The sequence below is a fragment of the Calonectris borealis genome, chromosome 12 (assembly GCF_964195595.1).
Source record: "Calonectris borealis chromosome 12, bCalBor7.hap1.2, whole genome shotgun sequence".
Taxonomy (NCBI): Eukaryota; Metazoa; Chordata; class Aves; order Procellariiformes; family Procellariidae; genus Calonectris; species Calonectris borealis.
The window spans coordinates 20,378,403-20,403,924 of NC_134323.1; the positions used below are offsets into that span (position 1 = coordinate 20,378,403).

The window sequence follows — 25,522 nt, forward strand, 5'->3', positions numbered from 1 at the left end:
TGATTTTTTGGTTTCTTACACTGTAATTCTGCCTTCCCCTCCTTGCAATTTGTGTGGCTTCGTAAGGCTTTAAACAAAGATTTTTTTTTTTTCCCCCAAAGTCAGATTGTGATTTTTGCTGGCTGCCGGGGCGCAGGGTCCCTTCCCCGCTCCCAGCCGGGGCGGTGGGGACGAGACCGCAGCCGGCTCCGGCCGTGGGAACTCGGCGGTGCTTTAATTACCGGAGATTTTCTTAATAAGAAAGGAAACGATTTTATGCGATAGCCAGGGAAAAAAAAAAAAGAAAAAAAAAGAGGCAGCTCCTCTACAAGGAGGTATGGCTAAAAATTATCTACGATGGAAAAATTGTTTGGAAAGTTTCGCCGGACGCTGCGAAATTTTTGTTTAATTTTGATGGAAATAAATGTAAATGTTCTGGGACGGTTTCATCAACCGAGCAAACGTCCGGGGGACTTTTTATGAAAACCAATAGTAAATTCTGAGAGGTCTGCTGATACTTTTCAAGTAAATGTACGACTATCGAGAAAACATTTTTTTTTTTCTGGAATAATTTGAGAACGACTTCACATTTTTATCTTCGGTTTTCAAAGAAATCATTTTTCTCATAAAAACTAAGGCGTTTTCTTAGCGTACATAAGCACACAGGATTTCTTAAACAGTATAGCTTTTTAAAAGGCAGGAATTTTTAAATGCAAAAGCTTGACCAAAGCCACCCCTGCGGCGTCCTAGAGCTGTCCCTTCCTAGAAGCCTGGTACGCTCTCGAGAAATAACCTTGATTGAATCTTACCTCTCCTCGGCTGAAAACTTTACCGAGATGAATTTCTAGAGAAAACCAAGAAGCAGCAATAGGTCTTTGCTTGCTGCAGCTGGGAACTTAACAGAGACTAAATCGACGGGCTCGGGAAAGCCCGAACTTCAAATTGCAGGAAGAAAAAAAAAAACAACCATCATCATTATGAAAAATAGCCAGCTTCCAAGCGGGGGAGCGCAACGAGAGGAGTCCTTTCAAGAGAGGGGGCGGAAGGCACGGGGGACACGCTCTCTCTTCCCGGGCACGGCGGGTTCTCTCCCCCTTCCTCTGCGGGACCCCGGGAGCGGCGTTTGCCCGGGTTACAGCCCGCCGCGGGCGGGGAGGCGGCGGTTTTCCCTCCGCAGTTTTTATTTGCCTTTGGCGAGCACCCGAGAGCCACAACCTGAACCTTTCCCCTGCTCGGGGCTCTCCCCACACCGGCTGCCCGGGCCCCCGGGCGGGCGGTGCTCGGCGCGGCCGGTGCCGGCGGCCGGTGCCCGGCGGCGGGCGCAGCGCTCACCTGCCCGCCCCGGGGCTCTGCGCGGCGTGTGCTGCCACCCAGGGGACACCGAAGGGCTTGCAGGGCCGCACGGGCACCGCACCGGCCCCGCACCGGCACCGGCTGCCCGCCCCCGGTCCCCGGTTGTGCGGGAGCACCGGGCGGGGGAGGAGGAGAGGGGAGCCGGGGAGAGGGAAGGAGAGATGGGGAGAAAGGAGGCGAGGGAAAAAACGAGAGAGGGAAAACGAGACGGAGGATCACGTACAAAGGGGGCGAGGAGTGAGCCGGCAAAAAAGAAAGAGCGAGAAGCGTGTGAGAGAGAATGGAGAATGGGAACGGGAGAGAAAGAAAGCATGAAGGTGGCAGAAAGAGAGAGGGAAAGAGAGAGAGAGGGAAAGGAAGAGGGAAAGAGAGGGAAGGAAGGATGGAAAGAAGGAAAGATGAACAGAAAGAGAGGAGGAAAGAGAGAGAAAAGAAGAAAGAAAGAAGGGAAAGACGGAAAGAGGGAAAGAAAAAAAGAAAAAGAAAGAAAGAAGAAGAGAGAAAGAAAGAAAAAAAGAAGGCAGGAAGGAAGGAGAGAAAGACAAAGAAAGGAAGAAAGAAGGAAAGAGAAGGAAAGAGAGAAAAAGAGAAAGGAAGAAAGGAAGAAAGGAGGAAAGGAGAAAAGAAAGAAGGAAAGAAAGAAAGAAAGGAAGGAAAGGAAAAGCTATGTCTTGGCAATGCAAACAGTGGCATCAGTCCAGCTAAGACCCACCGACGCACACAGCTTCCTGCTCGTTCACCAGTTTTGCATCTGTACTGGTGACCACCCCAGGAGAGGGCACCCACCGCTGGCTACAGGGGGCTGACACAAACCCCACACCTATTTTCCAGCAGCAGGCGATGTGGCTGGGCTCAAACAGGTCAGCCCGGGCCAGCCCCACCTGCTCTAACGTGCCCCCCTTTGCCAGGTTACTTCGTAAGCACAAAAATTCGGTCATACATTGTTTATTCACACATGGAAATCCATTTCACAGTGGTCCGAAAGACCAGTTTCTAGTACCCGGCTAACATGCTGTATGAATGAAAACCTCATTAAAAACTGTTGCCTTTAAAATCTGTAGCTTATTCTTAATTTTCAACATTGAAAACCAAGCAGAGTGGTAGCGCTGGTTCAGCGCTCCTCTTTGGGTGCATTTCGTCTGCTTTCCGTGGCTGCCCTTGTGTGTTCAGCCTGCACTGCAGAGAAATGATTCCCGCGGCACAAGGAGCTCCTGCATTGTTCACAGGGTTTGTAATCCTGGGCTGGATTAATCTAGCACTCTTTTCCTAGGTGTTTTCACAAGTTTGGGTGTTTCAAGAAAGAGCTGCGTTTTGTCTTCTGTATGAAACACCGGGATCCTTTTTTAACCTCTTTCACTAGCGTGTTTTACTCAGTTTGGTGAAATGGGTATTAGAAGTGATTCAGGCACCTCCAATAGACTAATTCCATTTACAAGGACGTTGGTGGCCCTGTCGGCTTCCCGCTGAAAAGAGAGGCTCTCCAGCGGCATCCGTACGAGCCACATCAGGCTGCTAGAGCTAATGCTAAAGGCTGCAGTACGCGTGAATAGAAGAGACCCTGGAAAAGTAATTTGGAGCAAATTTCAGACCTGTAGAATCAAAGCAGAGAATTGAACCAGCAGAAGAGACGTCACCTATTAGTAAACTCCTCATTTTTAGGCGAAGTACCCTGATTTCTATAAAGCCAGCTCGGGCCCTCATATTTGGAAGCCAAATTCACGTAAGGAACAGCTTTACTGAGCATCTTGCATGGAGGTTGGAGGGAGATGTAGGTGGTCTGGTAGGATCTCAGCCCCCCTTGATTCTTAATGTATTAATTAACGGCACTGTTACTACCTCACTCGCTTTCCCTTCCTCAAAGGAGAGGAGGAAGAGAGCGTGTTGGAGAGGAGACAAGTCCCACGAGCTGCAGCGTGGCGATTCTGGGTGACAGCAGACAGACGGACAGCGCTGGCACTCGCAGCCCGGCAGTGCAAATCGCAACGCTGAGTTACAGAGAGGTTGTAAATTGCTCACCAAAGGCCCGATCCTGAACTCCCCGCAGAGATATCAAAATCGCCGGGAGTTTTCCGTGAGTAGGAAGTGAAGGAATGAGCTTCAAACATTTAGGCCCAGCTCCACATGGGTGGTCTATTATGCCTGGATGGATTCCCACTGACTCCAGCAGCACTCTGAGGTAGTGAAAAGGCTCTTCCTAAATGCACCCCGTTGCAGAACCAGGGCTCTAAGTACTTTCTTTGAATGCTTACGAGGGACTTTGGTGGAAAGGTGAAGCCTCAGGCTCACCGCAGCTGCTCCGCAGCGTTTAGCCCAATATGTTGATATTAATCTGAGTTCGAAAAAACACACATAGTTGGAGGGGGAAAGACTCCTGAACCCAGCGGAGTCCTGGCCTTTGATTCGCACTGTGAAAAAAACAGTTCAGCAATCAACAGCAGCCACAGAGAGAAAATGCGTTTGCATCTGCCCAGCTACATCTGTAACTATTCAGAGAAGAGCATCCGAATTTGTTCCGCTTTTTGGTTGGCAGAGCAACAGTCAGCTCTCATGGTGGATGTGTATCGGTAGCATCCAAGCCAAGCAGATTAGAAACCAAATTCAAAAGCCTTTTCCCCCCCTTCCCCGACACACTTTAAAATAAACCTCCGTTTCATTGTTCCCATGACCCTTCCATCCCACTCCGCTCAGGAATGTCGGGATTCTCAACGACCTCCCTCTTCTTGGGGTAATTGTCAAATACATTAATTCTATAAATAATAAATCACGCAAACAAACCATTTACTATCCTATTAAATGCAAGCGAGAAGCGTACTTTCTGAAAGCTGGCAGACTTGGAAGCCCACGTAAAGGCTGGTTATTGCTTTATTCACGACCGGCCAATTTTAGACGGAAAAAATAACTGATTTGGGAGTTTATTGTATGAAGAGTGGGGTGTTTTTCCCCCAGCTATAACACGTGATCGAAAGACCACGGTATTTCTATAACCTTGGGGGCACTCTCACGGTGTTAATGGTGCGGCACGCCCCTTCCTCTGTTTAACTTGAGGAAGATGGGTGATGCTGTTGCAGACTTTGGGGTGTGCGACCCCGAGCCCCGAGCCCCGGCAAGCAGAGGCCTGGCAGCCCCCTGCTGCAGGGCACCATTTTACAGCCTGCCCGCCCTCAGAGAAGGGAGCCCAGACACACGCTGTGTGAAGCGGTGTTTTCCTCAGCGCACACCCGGCCCCTCAAACCAGGCCCGACCCCCTGAGGAAAGGACCCTCCGTTAGGCCCAGGTTCCCTCACGGCCTTTACACTGCACTGACGGGGGATCACGGGCTCCCCCGTCCCCGGGGGCTCTCCTCGCCCAGGCCGCGGACCAAGAGCCGCCCTTCCCCGGCCCGGACAGCCCCACGGCCCCCATCACCGCACGCCATCCCCACTCCTCCTCCGCTTCGCCTTCTAGGCTTTTTGGCCCCTCCGCGCCGCCGTAGACGCGTGCGGGAGGGGCGGGGCTAAGGCAGAGACTCCTCCTCTCCCTGCCGCCGGTCGCGCCGCCATGGAGGGGGGCGCGGGTGAGCGGCGCGCGCGGAGGGGCGGGGCGGCGGGCTACGTCACGGCGTGGGCGGGGGTCGCGAGCGCGGCCGTTGCGGGCGACCGTTGGGCTGAGGGAGGGGGCTGGAGGGGCCGGCCCGGCCCGGCGGCGGTGGCAGCGCTCCCCCGTGAGGTGCCCGCCCGTGCCCTCAGCCCTGCCCTCCTCCAGGTGCCTCCAAGTGGGACGTCCGGGAGAAGGTGTGGGACTACCTGGAGGCCAGCGGCCTGGCCGATTTCCCGCGGCCTGTGCACCGCCGCATCCCCAACTTCAAGGTACGGCAGAGCCGGCTGCGGGTCTGGGCCGCTTCCTTACTCTTCCCCCAGCCTCGGGCCCCGCCGGGCTCCGGAGCCCAGGCCGGCAGGGCCCGCCCACCAGCTCCCCTGCCTGCTCCCCGCCTGTCGCTGCAGCCCTCCAGTAGGCAACCGGGAACCGCAGGTTCCTGCGGGCTGTGCGGGTGGTGAGGGGCGGTGGAGGGTGGCAGAGCTCTGAAAAACGCCACCATGCAAACAGCACAATATAATTTACAGCGAGTAAAGAAGTGCGCGTATCTCTGCCTGACAAGACATAGCAGCTGTGTGCTGCGTTTTAATCGGTGGATACAAAACCACTTTGTGAATGAGATAAATGTATTTATGGGTGAGGAAACTGAGGAGTTCGAAACTGGATTTCGCTCCCCAGAGCCTTCAGCAGGTCCATTGGGATGGAAACCCGTCTTGTAGGACTTAGCCTGGGAACGAACATACAGCGTGCTGCTGAATGGTGGCCAAGCTGCTGCTGGCAAAGTGTTGCTGGGCAGTGGTGGGAGAACCCTTCCTCCTGCTCCAGCTTCATTGTGTCCCTGGTTTGATGGGTGGGAGGAAGAAATAAGAGGACTTTCAAGTACTCAGTTACTTAGACCACCACTTTACCGTCTGCCTGTTTTAATCCAAGCTGAAGGTATGCAGCCACATATCTGCCATGTATTAAAGAAATGATGACCAAAATGGCATTGTGGGGATGTGTGTTGGGTGTTTTAGCCCAGGAGCAGCATTAGGAGACTGGCTTTGCTTTTACTCAAAGGACTGGCAGAAACATTCTGCCTTAGTTTTGAGCTGAGGTAAAATAGGTGCTGAAGCGGCTGGAGGAAGCTTGAGGCTTTATCACGCCCTTAAGAAGTGAATCTTCTGAGTTCAGTATAGTCTCTGTAAAGAGAGAGCCTTGTCCAGAAAGTCTTCGCCTAAAAGAGTCTCTGACTATGGCTTGTGTTTAAAGGAATCTATTTGTATTCGTTGACTAAAAAGGGAAATTGGTCTCCAGCTTTGAGTTGGGTGTGAATGAGGGTGAAGTCAGGCAAAGTGAGTGTACTTGGATCCCCTCTTTTTCTGAGGCCTGCAAGGTACTAAGTGAAGCCCTCAGCATTGGTATGTGAGAGTTTCCCATAGAAAACATCACAAAATTAATAGTATGTTCCTCATATTTAAAATCTGGGAAATCAGCCTCTCTATAGGATGAAAGACTCTAAATTTCCCATCTCTGCTGTGAACTCCTTGGTGATGCACTGATATCTTACAAAAACAGGGTGCCTCCCATGCTGCGACAAGGCTTCTGTGCTTACAGGAGTTCAAAGCTGCCAATACTGTAAAAATAAATCCCGATGCTCCCCAGAAGAACGCTCGCTTTCTAACGCTGGAAGTAAGTGAACGTGTTCTCTTCTCTCGATTCCTTTCTTCACGCAGGGGTCTCGCCAGGCTTGCTGCTCTATTAAAGAGCTGGATGTGTTCAACAGAGCAAGTGAGATTAAAGTGGATCCCGACAAACCTCTAGAAGGTGTTCGGCTGGCTGCGCTGCAGGTACCAGCACCTTTGCACCCCCGAGGAGGAGAGTGGGACAGCAGCGCAGTGCTTGGCGGCACCCCATGGCCAGCGCCTGCCATTTCTCTGGCGGGAGCGTTACGAGTCCTAAGCCTCATGAGGTTGCTCATGTAAGGATGTCTTTGCCTTTTTGGCAAATGGCAAAGGTGCAGGTAGGGTTTGGGGAAATTAGTACGTTTCTGTGGAGCAATAGCCGTTTCACCGTCATTGTATTCCTACTCCCCGAAACATGTAAGGTAGTATTGCCTCAAACTGCCTTACGTTTATCACCACATGGACGTGTGACAGACTTACCTCAGACCTATGCATGTTCACTAGCTTGTATGTGTAGCTCATTTGTGGACATGCACTTTAGATCAACCTATATCTCTTGCCATCTATTTCTTAAATAAAATCTTGTCTGGAATTTTGCTGTACTGGAGGAGATTGATCTACACAATCAACAACACTAACTACTCTAGAGCAAGTAAGGTGATTGACCACATAGAGACCTATGGGACACTAAAATTATTTCTTTAATGGCCCACCTCCTTTTAATGTAATAACTTTTTTTGTTACACAGGCGAGGAAGACTTTGTTGGTTCCCACGCCACGTCTGAGAACTGGGCTGTTCAATAAGATTGTTCCACCTTCAGGTGCAACTAAGGAGATCCTGCGAATATGCGCTACGTCTCAGGTAGGAATGAAGAATGGGGGAGGACTGAATTAACTTGTAGAAGAGTGTTGTGTGTCCAGCTAGAGGTGGCAAAACCAGATGCTACCTGAAACACTGTTCTGCTAGTATGTTATTTCTGGTTTTGTGTACACATCCACCATTAATATTTTTTTTGTTGGTACTTAAGTCATGAGGAAATTTAGTCTTTTTGCTCCATTTTATTAGCAGAATGGTATTGATATTTTGTGAACGCTTTTTAGAACATTATGAGCAACTTTCATAGGTGACTTAGATCTTTAGGTTTCTAATAAATAGTACTCCTATATTCTTCTGCAGTTCTAAGCTAGTGAACCCTATAAGGAACATCTTAGTGTTTACAGTTTTTGCATGATCTGGTCAAGAAAATATTAGTTTTTACTAGATAGGAAAGATCAGTTCTTTCAGAATCCTAAGTCTAAAGAAACATTAATTCTGTCATTTGCATCCACCGAGGTACAAAAATGTATTAACAGTTTTCTTTTGAAACATGGTATGTTGCTGCCCTCTGGTGTTAAAATACCATACTGTACAGCTGAACTAATTCAGCAGAGAAACCTGTGTTATTTTATACGTATCTTTATTTGATGTGAAAATGTAACTTGTACAAAATGAATGGGCCAGCCATGTAGGTTTTATTTCGTTCTTTATCTCCTGCTAAAGGCAATAAAGTTCTACAGTAATCCTGTGTACAACTGAGGGTTGTAAATGGATGGTAATTAGTAGCGACTTTCTTTGTTGGAACTTCTATTAAAGTCATTAACTAATTAAGCTTTTCAGGGTTGAAAAGCACTTTTGAAAGAGACCTTTCTCTTGACCTGCTTCAGGCCTCATATCTGATCTGTGATCTTACCACCATGTGTCTGGTTTTTCCCCCAACGAATAAATGCTATTAGCAGTTTATATTTACAAAGCACTGTGCAAACAATTCTTACCACGCTGCTGTGAAGTGGATAATGAGCATTATGACTGATAGTCAGCCACAAACTACTGATCTTTTTGGTTTTGTGCTCTACACAGAAAATATTTGGCTTTTTATTGTGAGGATTAACTTAGCACAAAGTTGAGCTTTTGTGAAGAGGATTTACGTTATGCTGTACATATGTATTAAGAGTGAATGAATCATAAGATATCTTTCGAAAAGTTTTAAACCTCTGATGTTTGAAAGCCCAAGTAAACACCATTTTTAATTTCTGCAGCTCTGTACAGAATTTTGTTAGGATATGTTCTTTAGAGAGGAGCCTGAAGAGAGGTGGGTGGGAATGAGGGGGAAGAGAGGGGAAGAAAAAAAGGGTGACAGGGCTATGTAAGGTTTTTCTTTCCACTTGTCAGGAAGAATGGGGTTTTCTGTTCATTAGTGTCTTAGAGGGTTACAGTAAAGATAGCTTAGCTTTGCAGTGGCACATCCTGAATGATGGTCACGCAGCAAAGTGTTGAGGAATGTAGTCTCGGGGAACACGTAGGCAGCTTTGGAAGGTGCTTTTAAAGGTAAAGGTGTGGAGAAACTGGCAGTGCGGTGGATGCGGTGCGAAATGGAGAGTGTACCTGGTTGTGCTTCAGTAAAGCGTTTTGTGTGACTTCAGACAAGCAGCTTAACATCTTTATGCTGTAGCTGTCTGTGTCTAAATTAACTTTCTGAGAATTAGTTTAAGAATTTGTAGTGCTCTGAATTCCTCATGGGCATGAATTTACATATTATGACTTTAAGTTAGTAGTAGTAGTAGTAGTAGTAGGGTAGGAACTGTCATTTGCCCTCATTTTTAGAAATGAATGTCCAATAAAGGGTTTCAAAATACGAGTTTTTGATCCTAAATAAGTAACCTTGCTTAGAAAAGTGCCCACCTCCCTTAGCTCTCCTTGAAGTGTGCCAAAATTCTTGTCACTGTAGTAGGGAATGTATTCTAGGATTCCCTAGAGGATAACTTTTCAGACATGTACAGCTTGGCTATACATGGAAGAAACACTTTGAAACGTGGGGAGTTACTTGGATTTATCAAAATATTCTGGATTTCTGCCTCACTGGTTGGAAGACTGCACTCTGCGAACCGAAAATTATGTTTTTCTTGCAGGGTATAAAAGACTACAGTGTGCCTGTAGGTCTTGATGGGAAAGCACGAGTGGATTTGGTTGTTGTAGGATCAGTGGCTGTCTCTGAAAAAGGTAAGATAAAGCCTTGTAAGCTCTTCAGGAGGAGGGTCTTAAGTCACAATTCACAACGTCAGTAGGCTACACTACGTGTTCCTTTTGGCAGACCCGAACATATCTTTGGAACTGAATTACCGTCTTGAGTTCTGTCTCTTCTGTGTGACAAGTCACTGATCCCAGTCCAACTAGGAAGAATCAATGCCTGCTTTACAACAATGCCGCCAGGACTTGGTGGGCAGACAGCAGCGTGGTTTAGAGCATGCAGGCCAGTGTTTTGGCCTTCAGTAGAACTATTCAGGCAAGCAATTTTTTTTTTTTTTCCTTTTAAAAGAATCGGAGAGCTCCCTCTTCAGAGGATCTGCTCTGCTTCACAGGGTGTGTGAAAGGACATGTGTTACAGCTGCTGATTCAGTACCTATTTGGGGATCAGATTTTGCATTTTCTAGCATTTTGAAGACCACCTGGTGGTGAAAAATTTTCCACTGACTTTATCCATTGCCTAAAAATAACATGCTCTTTGTGTGTGACCCAGACTCCTCTTTACCCACATGAAGTTAACCTATGTTTGACGTGAATAGAGGGTTCTAATTACAATGGGTAGATAGGCTTCTATGTTAACTGAATTGGACTGAGTTTGATTTATTCTGAATGGGAGGCTCCTGGGATCCCTTCGGAGTTCATTGAAACTAATGTTTTATTTTACTTTCAGTGCTGATTACAAGGAAAGTTGCATTCTGTGAGAGACGCTAATCTGAATTTTTCCCGAGTTACAACTCTGTGCTTGGTTTATCTGTTGCAGACTGCTTGGTTTAATTGCATGCTTTTGACAGTTACCGGCCTTTCCACTCTGCTTTGTGGAATCACTGTTTGCATTTGTGCGTTTTAGGCTGGAGAATTGGAAAAGGGGAAGGTTATGCAGACATGGAATATGCAATGATGGTGTCAATGGGTGCAGTGCAGGCGGATACACCTGTAATTACTATTGTGCATGACTGCCAGGTAAGTCAAAATATCCACTGTCAAGTGACGAGTCAGAACTGTGTGATAGTGAATGGTATGTCTGAAAAAGAGACTTGATGTTGATATAGCATCTTTACTTTGTTTCCACTGTCATTGACAGATTTTCGTACATTGTGAGACATCAGGAATGCTGCACAATTTCAGAGAATTTACCAAGTCTCTTGTTCCTTGTAGGTGATTGACATAGCGGAAGAGCTTCTTGATGATCATGATTTAACTGTGGATTATATACTCACTCCAACAAGAACTATCAAGACTAATTGCAAGCGACCGAAACCTCAGGGAATAATATGGCATAAGGCAAGTTACCTCTGCTGACGGTGGCTTACTGGTACTGCCATTCTGTTGATAAGTCCCCTATTTTTACATATAAACACGTTTGTTGTATTAGAAATACTTGGAAAAGGAGCAAATGTGCTTGTCAGATGAAACAAAACAACAGCATATGTGTTCAGTGTGTTTTTAAGTGGTAATGGTGAGGAGGAGAAATATATTATTGAAGCTGAGGTTGCTGTATCAAATGGGTTATAGGGTGAGAGTCACTGGAAACATCGTTTGTGGATTTTTAAGATGGGCATTGTTTCTTGTAGTAGGTTGCGGTATAATAGTCTATGTAAACTGAGGGGCTTCTCCACCTTATGTGTTTTATTCCTCAGTGCTCATTGAAATTGGCTCTGTTTGTTTTCTGGAGACTCTATGGAGTACCATAGAGAGAACTTTATAGCATGAGGCTGTGTGGAATGGGTGGAATATGTGCTGCTCTGGTTGTGAAAGGAAAGCGTGACCTGGTGGCTGGTACATTGCTGTTTACATGGTGGAGGTATGGGATTAACTTTCAAAGGAGAGATGGATTTGTGGCTGGAGCTCATTTTCAGGTGGAGGAGTAGTGACTTTATACTGCTTTAAATCATGAATCATTATTTATCGATAAATACTGTTTTATGGGATTGGCCTCCCCTCCCAAGATTGTCAGAAACTTTAGCAGCTTCACAAATGGTTTCAGAAAAGCATTTAGTGAATTGTTTTACTGGAAGTTCATGCTGGGAAAACTTTTTCTTTGTCATTAGATTTTCATTCCTAAAATCATCCCGTTAGGGAGCAGACGCAATCCCGCATGATTGAGTAGCAGTAGGATCACTGAAATGAGGAACAGTATACCCATGTCTTGCAGAAACCACTGAGGAACTATTAGTGAATACTTCTAGGGAAATCAAGAGTTGTTTGTTAAGCACTTGCCAACCAGCAAAAAGAGTTAAATTTGTTAAGGTAATGTATCTACAACAAACAATTCTAGCCAGTACTATTTTTATTCCTATGGTGGGAGAGTATTTTACCCTGCCTGTGGTTGCGGATTTGAGGTTATAAATGAATAAAAGCTCTGTCTGTACTAGTGCATTTTTTCCATTGAATTATTTTTGAATCATAATTTTTTTAGGATATTATTGAATGTAATTGTTTTGAAGGCCTACCCCTTGTACTCCGTCTTGCCAACATACTTTTGATCACAGTCTGTCTGTCTTAGTGTCAGACTTCAATCTCAGTAAGTGGCCTTGCTAACACTTTTTTTCCTTTTTTTTTCTGTCTGATTCCCTTTAGCAGCAATATTTTTCAAAGGTCTGGGGAACACAGTCTGTTGCAGGGGCCGTTGAATTTTTGTGAAACTTTTGCCACTCATGAGAAGTCAGTCAGTCCCAAGCGATGTATGAAATTCGATGTTACCTTTGCATTTCTTTGCTTTTTAGAGAAAAAATCAAGATCAATGTTACAATATACACCTCATAAACTAATGAAGTATTTGCCACAGCTCCTTTGTGCTTGTGTCTAAAGCTTGAGGAGATGCTTTGTAGAGTCGTATCTAAAGCTTGCGCCACACTGACTTTAGCCAGTTTGCATGAGGCAGTGAAACTTTTTTCCTATAGTAATCTCTACATTAGTGGCATGGTCTGAAAAATACAGCTCTTCCTGAATTTTCTACAGCTTTCACATTGCACAATTAAGGATTTGTTTGAATGTTGATTTAACACCTAAAACTGCTTTTGGCTGTTCTTCAGAGCATGTGTTGATTAGATAAGAATATTGGAGAATACTAGCCAGGGCAGGGATAATCATTACATTTCTGCTGGTTTGGGACAAGAACAAAGTGTCGTGTCTATGTGAAGAAAAAAGAAGTTAGCATTATTCTTTCACAGGGAGCTGAATGACTTGTATACGTTTGTGGTTGTGGTGGTAACTGTATGATCACTCTGGCACAGAGGGTCTTGGAGGTGGGAGGTCTAGTTAATCAACAGGGTGTTAAAAATGCAGGATTTGATATGGGTTATTTAAGTGTTTGTCCTTTGACTTTTCCTGGCTGCTTCTACACCCTTTTCTCATCCTTTTCTCTTTCAAATCCTGGCTTTACTGGAGCATTCCTGTTCCTCAGAGCAAAACTAAATGAACCAAGAGGTAGTGAGTAAATAAATAACCCACTTCTAAATATGGTGTTTTGTCAACAGAAAGTAGCTTAACTTTATTGTTAAGATGTGTGATGTGTAAAATACATAGCAAAAAAGTTCATCCTTCAGGAACATGGCTGGATCAGGCCAAGACAATGATTTGAGATCTTAAATTAAAGGTGTTGGCAAACATGGGATTACCGCTAAGCATTGTTGTAAAGGATGTGCTTTCCTGAAGCTGTTAGGATAAATAGCCATTAATACATACACTCTGCTTTCAGCTCGAAAGAGGTAAGAAGGTATTTGTGCAGCAAACAAAATGCATGTCTCCAGGCTAGATTTCTGTGCTCAAAGGGGTACTGCATTTTCCTGGAGTGTTTTTGTTTGTTGTGTGCTATGTAGGAAGGAAGGGAGTGTGTCAGATATGGGGACAGGGTGAATAGGTGTTCCTCTGTGAGTAAATGATTCACTTCTTTGGGTAATTGGTGTGACTTGCCCTCAGTTGCCTCCTTTCGGTTCTTCTCAGTGCAGAATTTCCAGCTGAACTATTTCTTGCTGTCGAGGTAGTATGTTTTTCCAAACAGGAAGATGTGAATTACTTGCTGTGATTTTTGTCACAGAAATGCTGATTTAAAGCCTTCCAAGGAAGTATAAGTGCTACAATATTATTAATACCAAAGAAGCATTATGAATATCAGTGCTAGGCTCTCTAGAAACACTTCTAAATACAAAGGCAGTACTAGAGTATGTATATGGGTAAGTTTTCTGCATCTGAGTTCAGGGTTTTGAGAAATCCGTATGTGTTCTTGGAGTACAGCAAGAGCTGCTAAGAGCTCAGCACTCTGGAAAACTTTATTTGGATGCCAGTGGAGAATTATTTGGCTTCATCTGTCTTGAAAATCTAACCCATTGTTTCTGGGAACTCTAAATTCATGAAACGACTTACTTTCTCATTTAGTATTTTGTATGGGTAGCTGTGATCTTTATCTGTGACACTGTCTATTATATTTGTCACAATTATGAAGTTATTTGTGCTGTGCTTATTTTAAATTGAAACTATACAGACCAATTAAAATATATGGGGTCACGAAGAGGGAAATGAGAGTAGTTGGTGGAAAAATCACTAGATTCTAGCAAGCATTTCCTTCTGTTTCTTTAATCATTCTTTTGCTGAGAATTTTATAGAAGTAGGAAAAGATTTTTCCCAAAATGAAATGAACTGGGGGGAATCCCTGGGTCTAATGTTGAAAGAGTTTAGTACGCAGTGGCAGAGATGGAAACTATCTGACAACAAACAGCTTTTGATTCGGATCTGTGATAGAATATTTGGAAAGTAAAATTATGTTGTTTTAAAGCTCAAAAAATTCACACATTGAAGCTGGCAAAACCTTCAGCAGGGACACAGTGTTGCCATCAGAAGAAAATTACTGTCAGTTTAGCCAAGGTTTGTTTTATTTTGGTTTTTTGGAGGGATAGCGTGAGCAGGGCATGCTTCCACACATGGTTAAACATCTCAACACCTTTGCAAATCTGACCCTTGCTGCAGAGTCCATGGAATCAGTTTTTGCTGATGGATTCCAAATGTGGGTTGCATAAGTTTCTCCTGAGGGACACTAGCAGACTCCATGGGCTGCCAGCTCCCAGAAATATGCCCTCGGATTGCGTGCACATATTTGGACATTTTGTGCAAATGAATGATAAAATGTTCGACTGTGCTGGCCTGTCCTAGCTGTCTTGGCTTTGTCTGTGCTTTAAACCTCTGTGAGCTCAGTGCTCCTTGAAACAAGCAACCGATTAAGGAGACAACATGAGAAGTGGGCTCTGTCCTGGAGGCCTCTGTGAGGAGTTCAGGGCAGCGCACCCCTCAGGGTGGCCAAAGACGAATCTTTCAAACACCTTCTGCCTACCAGCCTCAGTGCTTGGAAGGGCAGGTGGATCTGCTGTAATAAAGATTGTTTGATCTTGTTTGCAGCCTTCCACGGCAGGGCAGGGCAGCAGCAGCATCTCTTTCCATCTTGAGCCAGGTGTTCTTGTATCATTGGTGTGTGCAGATGGGTAGCTGTGTGAAGCAGAATTAAATATCAGACCTAGCGTGCTCTCCAATCTATAGCTGTCCTTCCCTCATCTGCCGTACATCAGAACTGCACCGCCTCTGCTGCCAGGGAAATCAAAGTGGTGTTTGGCTTGGCCTGCGCTGTATCAGGGGTCAGCATTACTCATTCTGTCAGAGGACAAACACATCTTTCATTTTCCCCGGCAAAATATTGAAAGTGGCTACGTTCACTGTTCTGGAATAACAGAGGTTGAAGAGAGCCCCGATGTTCCAGCAGAGACGTTGCAGAAGTCCATCTGCCACTGCGTTGTTTTGGGACCAAACCAGGTGTTGTAAGAGTGGATGCTCAGGGTTAAGTGCTGGGAGATTTGTATTGGCAGTCGGCATCCAAGACTCTGTTTTCTTCAGGTTTCTGTCAGAAAGGGGCCACATTTCCCTTCTCAGCTCCTTTCCCATAGCCTGGTAATTGTGTGCCAGAAGAATTCATCTACCCTGCTGTCCTCTTTCCCCAAGGCTCTCCCAGCTATGGCAGGGAGTAGCCAGGATTGTTAAATGATTAATTGCCTTTGGTGGAGTTATTTTTAACCTGAATCACTTCAGTTACTGAGTTTATAGCGCAGACCCACAAGCACTTCTGTTGGCCAACCCCAGAGGGCTGAAGTATGGAACTGGCCTGGGAATTGGTGGTCAAGGGATAATAGGAAACTTCTTCAGCTGGCTTCACTGCCAAAGCCAATCATTTAGCTAAATCCCAACACTCAATACAAAGTTTACAAACATCAATAAAAGGTTTGGCCTTGACTTTATAGGGATGGGGGGGAGCAAGGGAAGAAGCTTCTGCCACTGGGCTTGCCCAGGTCCACATAACTGGATCCCAAGTAGAACCCAAGTCCCCTGCATCCTGGCTTAGCCTAAAGCAGTAGGCAAGACTAAGGAGGAGTGACCAGCCGGCACAGGACCAAGAAACGTGCAGCTTGTTTGAAAGAGAGGAGGAATATCTTTGGCCTCTCTCCACATGGAAATAAATCATTGCAATCCTCCACAGCTCACAAGACAAAAGAAACTTTTTGCATGATCGTAATTAGCAACACATTGTACTACCACAGAGTTCTTTTGTTTGCTATTTTGCAATGGAGCAGAGCAAGCTTTTTCCTCTCCTCTGCCACCCACTGCCCCCTTTGCCCTTTTGGATCTCACCCCCTGCACCCCAAAAAAAGGTAATGCATTGGTTTGTTGAATTGAAACTCTGAAATCCCAAACTGAGTTTCTGTCTTTCCTTGACATAAAAGTGGGGGAAAATAGGGAAGGATTTTAAAGCTTTCACCGAGCTGAAAGGTTCTCCTAAACCCCAGGGAAAACAGCCCTGAAGGTAAATCCTCTGTCTCTCTTTTGTGGCAGAAGGATGTCAGTTGACAGTGTCAGAGCTTGTCTAATGTAGGTTTTTTACAGAATGTTTTCTATTACAAACAAATCTGAGTGCCAAATCAACTGCCTTTGTTGCTTCAGTACTGTTACCTCTACAGAGGGCTGAATTTAAGGTAATGATAGGTTCGCCTCGTGGGGTGGTGTTTGATGAGCAGAGCTTCAGCTTTTATAGAAAACTAGTTCATGGCCCTTATGAAGACATATATGCTGTTGTAACTACATCTTCCTGAGTTTGCAGGGAGCCTGAAACGGTAGCTCAAAGAGCTCCAGTCAGATGCCAGAAACTACTGGTCACTCGAGTGAGAGGAGAGGCCATGTTGAAGCCTGGCCAGCTGGAGTTTCTTAGAGAGTATGCTGGCCCTTGGATTATCCAACTCCTTTCCTCGATTTGTCCTTGAAAGACTGGGAGTTCTGGAGATCATCCTCTCAGTGCCCATCTTTGATTCCCTTAATCTACAACGTGGTGAGGGTTTGCCCTTGGTAGCATTGATCTTTCTAACTAAATACCCGGTCCATGCCTTGGGAACTGAGTTTAATTTCAGGGTGAAAGGAACTGTACGTCCACTTGGTAATAGGTTGAGGTTGTGCTTTGGGCTCAGGAGTGATTAGTTGCATGAGAATAGAAAAATGTTTTTCCTGTTTGGTTTAATTAGCATAGAGCTTACATTTCACATAGAAATTTGACAGAGGACAACAAATGTTCCTAATTGTTGGCCAGTAAAAACAAAGTAAGATGGCTTCAGCCATTGGTTTGATGTTGTATCTCCCAGGGAAGGGGAGTTTGCTGTCAAACACAGCAGTCTGAATTCTTGGCTGAGAAAAACTAATCAGTCCAAGAATCCACAGAGCAATAACTCTTCAAAATCTGAAAATGGCATGTACCTTTCAGAGTGCAGAGGCTCCCAGAGCCCCAGAGGAAGTCCTTGCCTCCCTGTACTGGCTGCCAGATCAGGCCAGATTTGTTCAGAAATAGTTTTCAATCATAAAGTTTGCTTGTTTAAAAGGCCTGATCCCAAACACCTTGACTCTGGGTCTGCAGTGTGGCAGAATGGAGGTGGCCTCTGTCCGTACTGGTTAGTCCTATGATGTTTGATATTATATTAACAAGACAGAGCTAGGAGAGGCTTTATGTAAATTATATTTTTATTTAGTTTCAGTCTGAAATAAAACTTGCTTGTTCGCTTCTCAGAAGAGGAGCCCTGGGAACATCGACGAGACTTCTGTTGACTGGCTTTCCTATTACCTAAGCCTGACATTGCCCCACCCTGTCTTTGATTTTACTCAGGTCACTTCAGAGCTGGGCTATTCTCCCCAGAGATCTGTAAATTTTAGACTTGATGTGGTGCAGCCAGATCCAAACTCACTCTGACTGTAATTGTAGAACCGGGAATTCAGGGGCTCTGAGATGAGAGAGGTCTGAGCTGGGAGATCTGCAGGCATATTCTAGCCAGGATATGCTGGTGCTAGTCCAGTACAGCCTGCGGAGAAGTAGTGGCTCATAAGCTTGGGTGCAGTACCCTGCTAGAGTGGCCTGCTCTCACACTGTGTGGCCACTAGCTTGGGTCTCTGCTAGCTCAGGCATCGCTTCCCTAGGCTCTATTTTGCTCCCTAAATTTAAGAATTGGATCTTGTGTTGATGGATGTTCTGCTTGTCCAGCAGCCAAGTACGAATTATTCCTCCTTCCAACGGCAGTCTGCAAGCCAAGAGCTAGACCACATTAGCTAGGGAACCACTGTGTTTCCTGCCAGTCACTGAGCGCAGCCTGGGGCATCTCATGCCTGAGATGGATAGGGTTCAGCTGTTGAGAGGAAGAGCCCCTCCAGAAAAGCTGCTTATGAACTGGGGATGGATGGAGGGACAGAGGGTTCACAGTTTTGAAGTACAGTGTCCGGGCGCCTTTCCGTTCTGTGATCCAACCCAGCGGACTGGTGTGGGATCCGATGAGTAGCTGCGGGTGCTGCGTGAGGTCGGATGACAAGAGGGAGGCTGTGGTGATGTGCCACAGCCAGAGAACGTGCCTCCAGCTGGGCCCACACTCATAGGAGCCCCGCTACAAGGCACGCTCCCCAGCTGCAAACTTAACACCATCGTCCCTCCCCATTGTATGACCCAGCCTACGGGATATCCTGTTTTGGGGGAAAAGAGCGCAAGGAGGTCTGCAGAATGAAAGTGCCTGATGGTCTGATGAATTGTAGGCGTGTAGGATTCTGCCAGAGCAGGAGCACAGGCCCTCGGTCAAAGCAAATATTAAGGGATAACAATGAGGATGCGAATCTGAAAGCACCCTGATAAATAAATGTCGAAATCAAATAGTTCTGAGTTTGGTTTTGATTTTCCTGCTGGATCTACATTGTGCTGCTTGCTTAAAGAATAACTAATGTTTATTTTTGTCCTGCAGTGTGTATTTAGGGAGCAACTTCAGAATCGGGCCAGCAATTAGTAGCATTTTGAATGCTTTGGCACTCTGAATGGTAGCAATATAATAAGGTTCCTCTCTTTTTATGGCACAAATGGGTCCTGATGGTCTTTTCCTTTTTCTGGAAGGAGAGAAATCTCATAATTGTATCTGCCTTCCTCCTTTTTAGGTCAGCTATGAGATGCTGGAAAAAATCCCCATCCTAAAGAGTCTTCGATACAGAGAGAAGCAGACCGGCAAGGATGTTACCCTCCAAGATGAACATTCAGACTTGGCAAATGCCAACACACCAGCAGCGTTAAATGAGAAGGCGATGGCTGAAAATGCAAACCCGCAGGCTGCAATGGACTCAGCTCAAATAGGACAACATTATGTTGAAAGTGATTCTATAAGTCCCAGATTAGAGGGATCTGGCATGATTACTACTGTGTATGTGGGGAACATACCTCCCAGCGTACGAGTGAGCGAGCTGAAATGTGCTTTAAGGGAATTCCATGCAACTCCTTTACGACTGAATTGGCAAGGAGCGCAGCACAGGGCTTTTCTCGATTACAAGGATAAAGCAACCGCAGAGAGTGCTGTATCCTCTTTGAAAGGCTTGAGCCTCGGGGGTAATACTTTGCGAGTTGAGCTGGCCAAGAATCAGAGAAACAAAGGGCAAGTAGAAATCAATAGTCAGAAATGAATATGAATAGAGGAAAAAAAATAGGCGTGTTTTCATTGTTTTGTGAGAAGCCAACCTAAGTTTTCAAGGATATTAGTATATCCTCTGATTTCTGCAGGCTAAACAACAAAGTGCGAAGCCAACTTTCCGAACAAATGAGGCATACATCTCACAGCTGACTTGCCTGCCTCATTCCTGCAGTTGTACATGTAAAGTGTATTTGTCAAGACGGATGACAGAGGGCCCATTTCTCTAAACGGTTATCCACAAAGTACCCACGCTCTGTGTATTTGTTTTTCATTGGTTGGGGGTTGATTTGCTGTTCGGTGCGTAGGATTTGTTAGGCCTGGATCAAAAACCTGCCCCTTCGTAGCTGTGCACAGGTGGTTATGTTCTGTCATCTAAAGGTTGTACCTGCAAATTTGTACTCGTGAGCTTAAAAGCCAGTTGCAGAAAATCTGTCTTAAGGGTTACAGTTCTGTTTACTAAAAAATGGGGTTTGTCTGTTGGGAGTTTTCAGCATATTTTTCATAAAAATGGCCAGGGAGAGAGATTGCCCTCTTTGTGCTCTTGAAGAACAGCTGTGGAAACACTGGCTCAGCCACTGAGTTCTAGTAATAGCTGTTAACATCAGGTGGAAGAGATGGAAGCCCCTTTCTCAGCTTTGTTCTGATAATTCAGCCATTTGTAAACCTTTTATTTCTTATTTCAGTCTGGCAGAGGAAAGTGAAGACCAGTTTTCTCCTCTGCTTTTCCCCAAAACACTTCAGGTACCTTTTTCATGGATGCAGATAATTATAAAATAGATGCTTTTCCTGATTGTCTTGTCTCTTATAATTTGGTGTGATTCCATTGCCTCTGTGAAATTACATTAATATTAATCATTGTAGTGGAAATGAAAAGCAGACAGACCACGGTCAAAACTTGTGGGTGCCTAGTCTGGGATGGAGTTGTTCGAAAAGTTACTGGAGATAGTAGCAAAGCCTGTTCCTGCTGTGCCTTTGTCACCGCCAGCGTGGTCTTCCTGCACCCGCAACATCAGCCAGTGACGAGGGTTAGACAGAGTTTCATTGTGAAAGTGCTATCAAGTACTAGTAACACCCACAAATGTTCACTTACGGTGTTAAAGGACAATGATGACTGACTTGGTATGGCTTTTATTACATTTTTTTTTTCTTTGGCTTCTGATTCCTGAAAAACAAGTTGAATTTTGGCTGAACCATCCTTTCTAAACAGAAGCACTTTTGCCATTGATGCTGGGCACATAGTCAAAGTAAGCATCTAAATGGATATTTTTTTAAGTATGAGTTGGAAACTTAATTTTTAGCCAGAGGGTACTGTTAAGTGTATTTTAAGCACGTTATTATGCCTCAAGGGTCAGACATTTCTTACAGTATTAAATAAAAAGTTCTCATCGTTATCATGAGGGGGCTGAAGGAAGGCATTGCTTCAACTTCTTGTAAGGTCAACAAAGGAAAGGTTTCTGAAAAAAATTGTGCCTGCTCTAAAATGTTTTCTTTTTCTCCAGCTCAAAATCATTTTCAATATCACTTAGTCTGAATTAAAACATAAGCACTGCGGAGTCCTCTGCGTCTTGTTTCAGTAGTTCTGCACTTCAAGGGTAAGAGTCAGGGGTTATGTTACTACTTAAACATACTCATTACATCATAAGCTTAGAAAGCAGAGGAAAGAAAAGCAAAAAAATAATTATACATCACTGCCTTCCCCTTCCAAATGATGGCAAATTAAGTAACTTGATCATTTGATGTTCTTTTTGACTCTTGCAATATTGCTTGCTTTGGTGAAGATGCCCAGGTGACCTTAGCAGTTAAAAAGCAGTTATTCTGCTGGTGAAAACTTCCAGCATTTGAAACTTCCCCTGTTGCATTACAGATTGAACCAGCCTTCTCTGATCAAATTTGTGGGAATTTCATCCTCTGCCTTATTTCCTTTCTTAACATCTGAAGTTTCGGTGCAGATACGTTTACATGATACGTGGTATGTAAATGTGTTACGTTTGCTTGCTTTGCTCTCAGGACTGTGTGTGGTCAGTGGCCAGTTCTGTTTGGACAAACATGTCTAGATGGTTTTCTGTTGGCAGTTGCGGTTCTGCCTGTAACCCGCGGAGCGAGCTGTGCTCCGTCTGCTCCAGGTGGGCAGATCTCTGCAGTTCTCTTCCAGCCTGTCACTTTTTTCTGTCCTGTATTGTGAGGCCAGTACTCAGTACTCCCTAATATCTTGTTACTTCCCCAACAGGCAGTTAACAGTCCAAACCACACTATGGAGAAGATATTAACCAGACAGAGGTATGTAACCGTAGTTAGGCTCAGAGAAGAAAAATAATTACTATATGCTGCTTAAGCTAGTGGAGGATACATTAGCATTTTGAATGGACTGAAATAATGGTGATGATGCTATGACAATGTTTTTCCAACTTAAGCAGTCATTTTTGATCCAGGTTATTAATAAACGGCAAGGTCTTTTGGGCCTTGCCATCTTAAAGTCATTAAAGCGTGTTTTTAATTCAAGGTAGCAGCTGCTCCAGGTCAGAGTTTGGCAGCCTGTTGCAAACCCATCTGCACTGGCAGCTTCAGCAAATCAGTAGCAACTGAAGTGCAGGTACAAGTTCATTTCTGTCATCTCTGCTTCAAGAGCAACAACCTGCAGGGAAGGAATTAGTACAGGCAGCTGTTGAAAAGAGAGCCTGAAGCTGCAGAAGGCTCATCAGGGTTCAGAGCTTCTGCGGCGGTTTGGTAGTAAGGGCTTACATGGAAGCAAAACAGTAGTCCTCAGAAATCACCTTTGGGTTGCCATAGGATTCCCACGGGAAAAACAAGAACTTGAGTATTTACATTCTGCAAACAAGCAGAGTGGCTTGCAGCAAAGCTGTTCTATAAGCTTACCTGTGAGGAGGAGGGTATAGCTTGTGCTTTCTGAAATGCATCATGTACCAACACAGCAGGCGTTTGAGCCTGTGCACTCTGAGGTCGATGCAATTTCTGTCTTGGACAGAAAGGGAAGCAGTGACGAGGATGGGGCCCTTACTGCTGTTTGGAAAGTTGCTCATCTTTAGCTAGAAGACATTTCGATGCAAGATGCTAAATTGCTGTTTAATTAAATAATGCAAGACTGCCCAAGGCACACGCCTACATGGCTTTCTGGTGTCTTTAGCTGTATGATGTGGATTTTTTCTTGTGGGCTGACCAAGTTCCTACTTGAGGAAACAGCAGATTTTGAAGAAAAAGTGAATGGGGCAGTCTGCATCTCTTAGATCTATTGTTTCAGGCTCTCTGCATGCTCAGGAAGACATCAGTTATACATGAGTCACTTCTGACTTTTCTCTAAATCCACAAAACTCTGAAATGCAATATATTTCAGTGACTCTTGGACTCTGATCTCATAATGAAACTCGAGGAACTGAAGCCTGCTTATGTTTTACTTTGGCCCAGACCAAGATGATGCAAGGTATTTTACTGACAATCAGACCATAAAGTCTGTGCCCTGAAGAATTTGCAGTCTGAATTAACAGGCTTTAAAGCTGAGAACCTTTACTCAAGCAGTAGTTCTTCATTTTGTACCTGTTGTGGTTGTGGCCCTGCTGTTAGCCCCTAGGTTGAACCAGGCTATGTCTACGTAGAGATGCCTCATCTCAGGGGGATACTGGCCCTTACATCCCCTCTTCCTTACTGTGACTGAAGCAAGTCGAGGACTTCAGAGGCTCTCTGTAATGGCCTTTCTGTGACCACTCATGCCTGGAGCAATGGGGAGAAGGTATCCATAAGCACTTAACCCCAGTCTCTTTCTGTAAGGACAGTGGGACATCCTTGCTTCTTAAGGCTCTCACGACAAAAACATCCACAATGACAAAGTGCCTGGATGCTGCAGAAAAGTCTGAAATGCTGGTGATAGATGGGTAGTCTGCTTTTAATAGGAAATTAAGTGATCCCTAACGCAGACTTGATTTTAGTTCACTTGCAGCAGCAGAGGAGCCTGCGTTTCACTGCTGTGTGATGGGAAGAAAAGTTCAGCAGTACAATGGGAAATACTTTACTGAGCCAACTTTGTTCAGAAGTAATTAAAAATGAGGTCTTTCTATTCTCTGCGCAGCCTGATGTCCTCGCTTGTCATGTGGTTCAGTGCATTCTTTCCAGCTCCTTTCATGGCACAAACAAGTTAGGATGTTGTTATTGCATGCCCCTCTTTTTGAGGGTTCAACGGGGAAAGATGCTGAACAGCTCCGGAGGCTGGTCGGTGTGAGCAAACCCGGCTCCGCTCTCATGGCAGCTGGGAGGTGTGGGATCCAGCAGCGACCACCCTTGGTGGTACCTCATGGACGTGAGCTTCCCAGAGTGGTTCTGCCCCTCTTCCTGTCCTCGCTTGTGGGAGAGATGCGAAGAGAAAACAGTATTGGATGAATGGAGCCTCTACCAGATCCATTAGGCTGGAGAACATGGTCACTTTGGAGGGGATTTTCTTTTGTTGAATGACACTAGTCGCAGCGTGGTGTGTGGCACAGAGCAGTGAGGCAACATTGTAATCCGCTAACAATAAAAGCGAGGTGGCTGACTGCCACTCAGCGCTGAAAACTATACAGTCGTTAGGGTTTTCCTTCAGACAGCTATGTCCATGCATTTCCTGGAACAAGGGCAAGGCCACACAGCTTCAATCCACCGAAGACAACAGCGAGTAAACAAGCCGTGTTGCTGTGTAGTCTTCTCTGAGTGACAAGAGTCACAGATCGTTTGTTTCCGTGGAGAGAAAAAGGAAAAAAAAATCCTCACCATCAGGGTGGGAAGAGAGTAAAGCCCTATCCTGGCTCCCACAGCCAGGTCCCCATCCAGCCCTCCAGCATCTCCATGCCCATCAGTCCCTGATCCCCTCCCAGAAAGCAGTCTTTAACGACAGAGGCTTTAGCCCATTATCTTTGGAGACCAATAAAATATCTCAGAAAAGGGATGGTTAAACACTGTCTTCAAGTCATGTCTCTTTTTTTTTTATTTCATCATCTTCTACTGCCACAAAGGGAGAAACAAATGTTTTTTAGGGGAATGTTTCCATTGAAAGATCTAGCACTGGGGCTGCGATTTTCTCCACAACTGCAGCAAGGGGTGAGGAGGGGGAGGAAAAGCGTGTGCTGGGGTTTCTCTCATTCCGGTTCCTCAGAAGGAACAGCCCCATGCAGCAGTTCTGGCTCTGGAGGAAACATCTGTGGCTGTGGCCATGTTACTCAGGCAAACATACCCTTCGGTGAGGTAGGCTGTTGTGTATGAATGCTTTTATTTCCTCATTGCCATCTATTAAAGATTATCTCCCTACAAGAAAAGTGCACCATTTCCCATGTTTTCATGTGTAATGTCCGTGATGTCTGCTATAAACATCATGAAACGTTTCCCTGCCCCTACACTGACATAGGTATAAAAGTCACTGCTTTTCATCTTTCAAAGGGCTGCAGAAATGTTTAGGGTCGTGTATCCTGCCATTGTTCTGGGCTGGGCATCCCACTGAAGTCACTGGGAGAAATGAGTTCAGGATACGGACCTATCTAGTCAATCTTTACAGTGGCCCCAGAAACATCCATGTTTTACAGATGGGAAAAAGGAAAGGCAGAGATGGCTCCTGATAGACTAGGTCCAACTGGTAATTCCTACCACTTTGGAAAACAACTGGAGAGAACAGACTAGAAACTCATCAAAAGCTCTCAAAAAAAAACCCCAAACCCATAGCGTGGTAGCCTTTGGACTGTTCTGTGTGACAGGTACCTCATGTCCCAGACGGGCATCTTGTTGCTTCCCAACGGAGAGCTGCAGCATCGTGGTCACCCTGCCTCCACACGCCGGCCAGAGCCGCCGGCCAGCTCTGCTGTGGCTGGGAAGCGCATGGTCCTGCGGGTCCTCCTGCTGCTGTAGAGCCTTCCAGT

General features: G+C 45.3%; 1 protein-coding gene across 3 annotated transcripts; it reads left to right on the plus strand.

Moving 5' to 3' along the window:
- The first annotated feature begins 4,818 nt into the window (after positions 1-4,818).
- MTHFSD (methenyltetrahydrofolate synthetase domain containing) lies at positions 4,819-25,003 on the plus strand. 3 transcript variants are annotated; one of them, XR_012675427.1, is made up of 9 exons: positions 4,868-4,885; positions 5,074-5,177; positions 6,621-6,734; positions 7,318-7,431; positions 9,516-9,606; positions 10,478-10,590; positions 10,786-10,911; positions 19,111-20,375; positions 21,134-25,003. XR_012675427.1 is itself a non-coding variant. In XM_075161527.1 (8 exons), exons 1-8 carry the CDS (start codon positions 4,870-4,872, stop codon positions 19,624-19,626), a joined length of 1,194 nt encoding a protein of 397 aa, XP_075017628.1. In that variant the 5' UTR covers positions 4,819-4,869; the 3' UTR covers positions 19,627-20,425. The 3 variants fall into 3 exon arrangements, 2 of the variants coding, with proteins under 2 accessions (XP_075017628.1, XP_075017630.1); XM_075161527.1 differs by lacking the exon at positions 21,134-25,003 and having other exon boundaries at positions 4,819-4,885; positions 19,111-20,425; XM_075161529.1 differs by lacking the exons at positions 6,621-6,734; positions 21,134-25,003 and adding an exon at positions 6,463-6,576 and having other exon boundaries at positions 19,111-20,425.
- The last annotated feature ends 519 nt before the right edge of the window (positions 25,004-25,522 follow it).

Excerpts from the sequence above, each read along its gene's own strand:
- MTHFSD (XM_075161527.1), top strand. Across the intron at positions 10,591-10,785 it reads CTATTGTGCATGACTGCCAG|GTGATTGACATAGCGGAAGA; the intron begins GTAAGTCAAAAT and ends TGTTCCTTGTAG. Across the intron at positions 10,912-19,110 it reads AGGGAATAATATGGCATAAG|GTCAGCTATGAGATGCTGGA; the intron begins GCAAGTTACCTC and ends CCTCCTTTTTAG.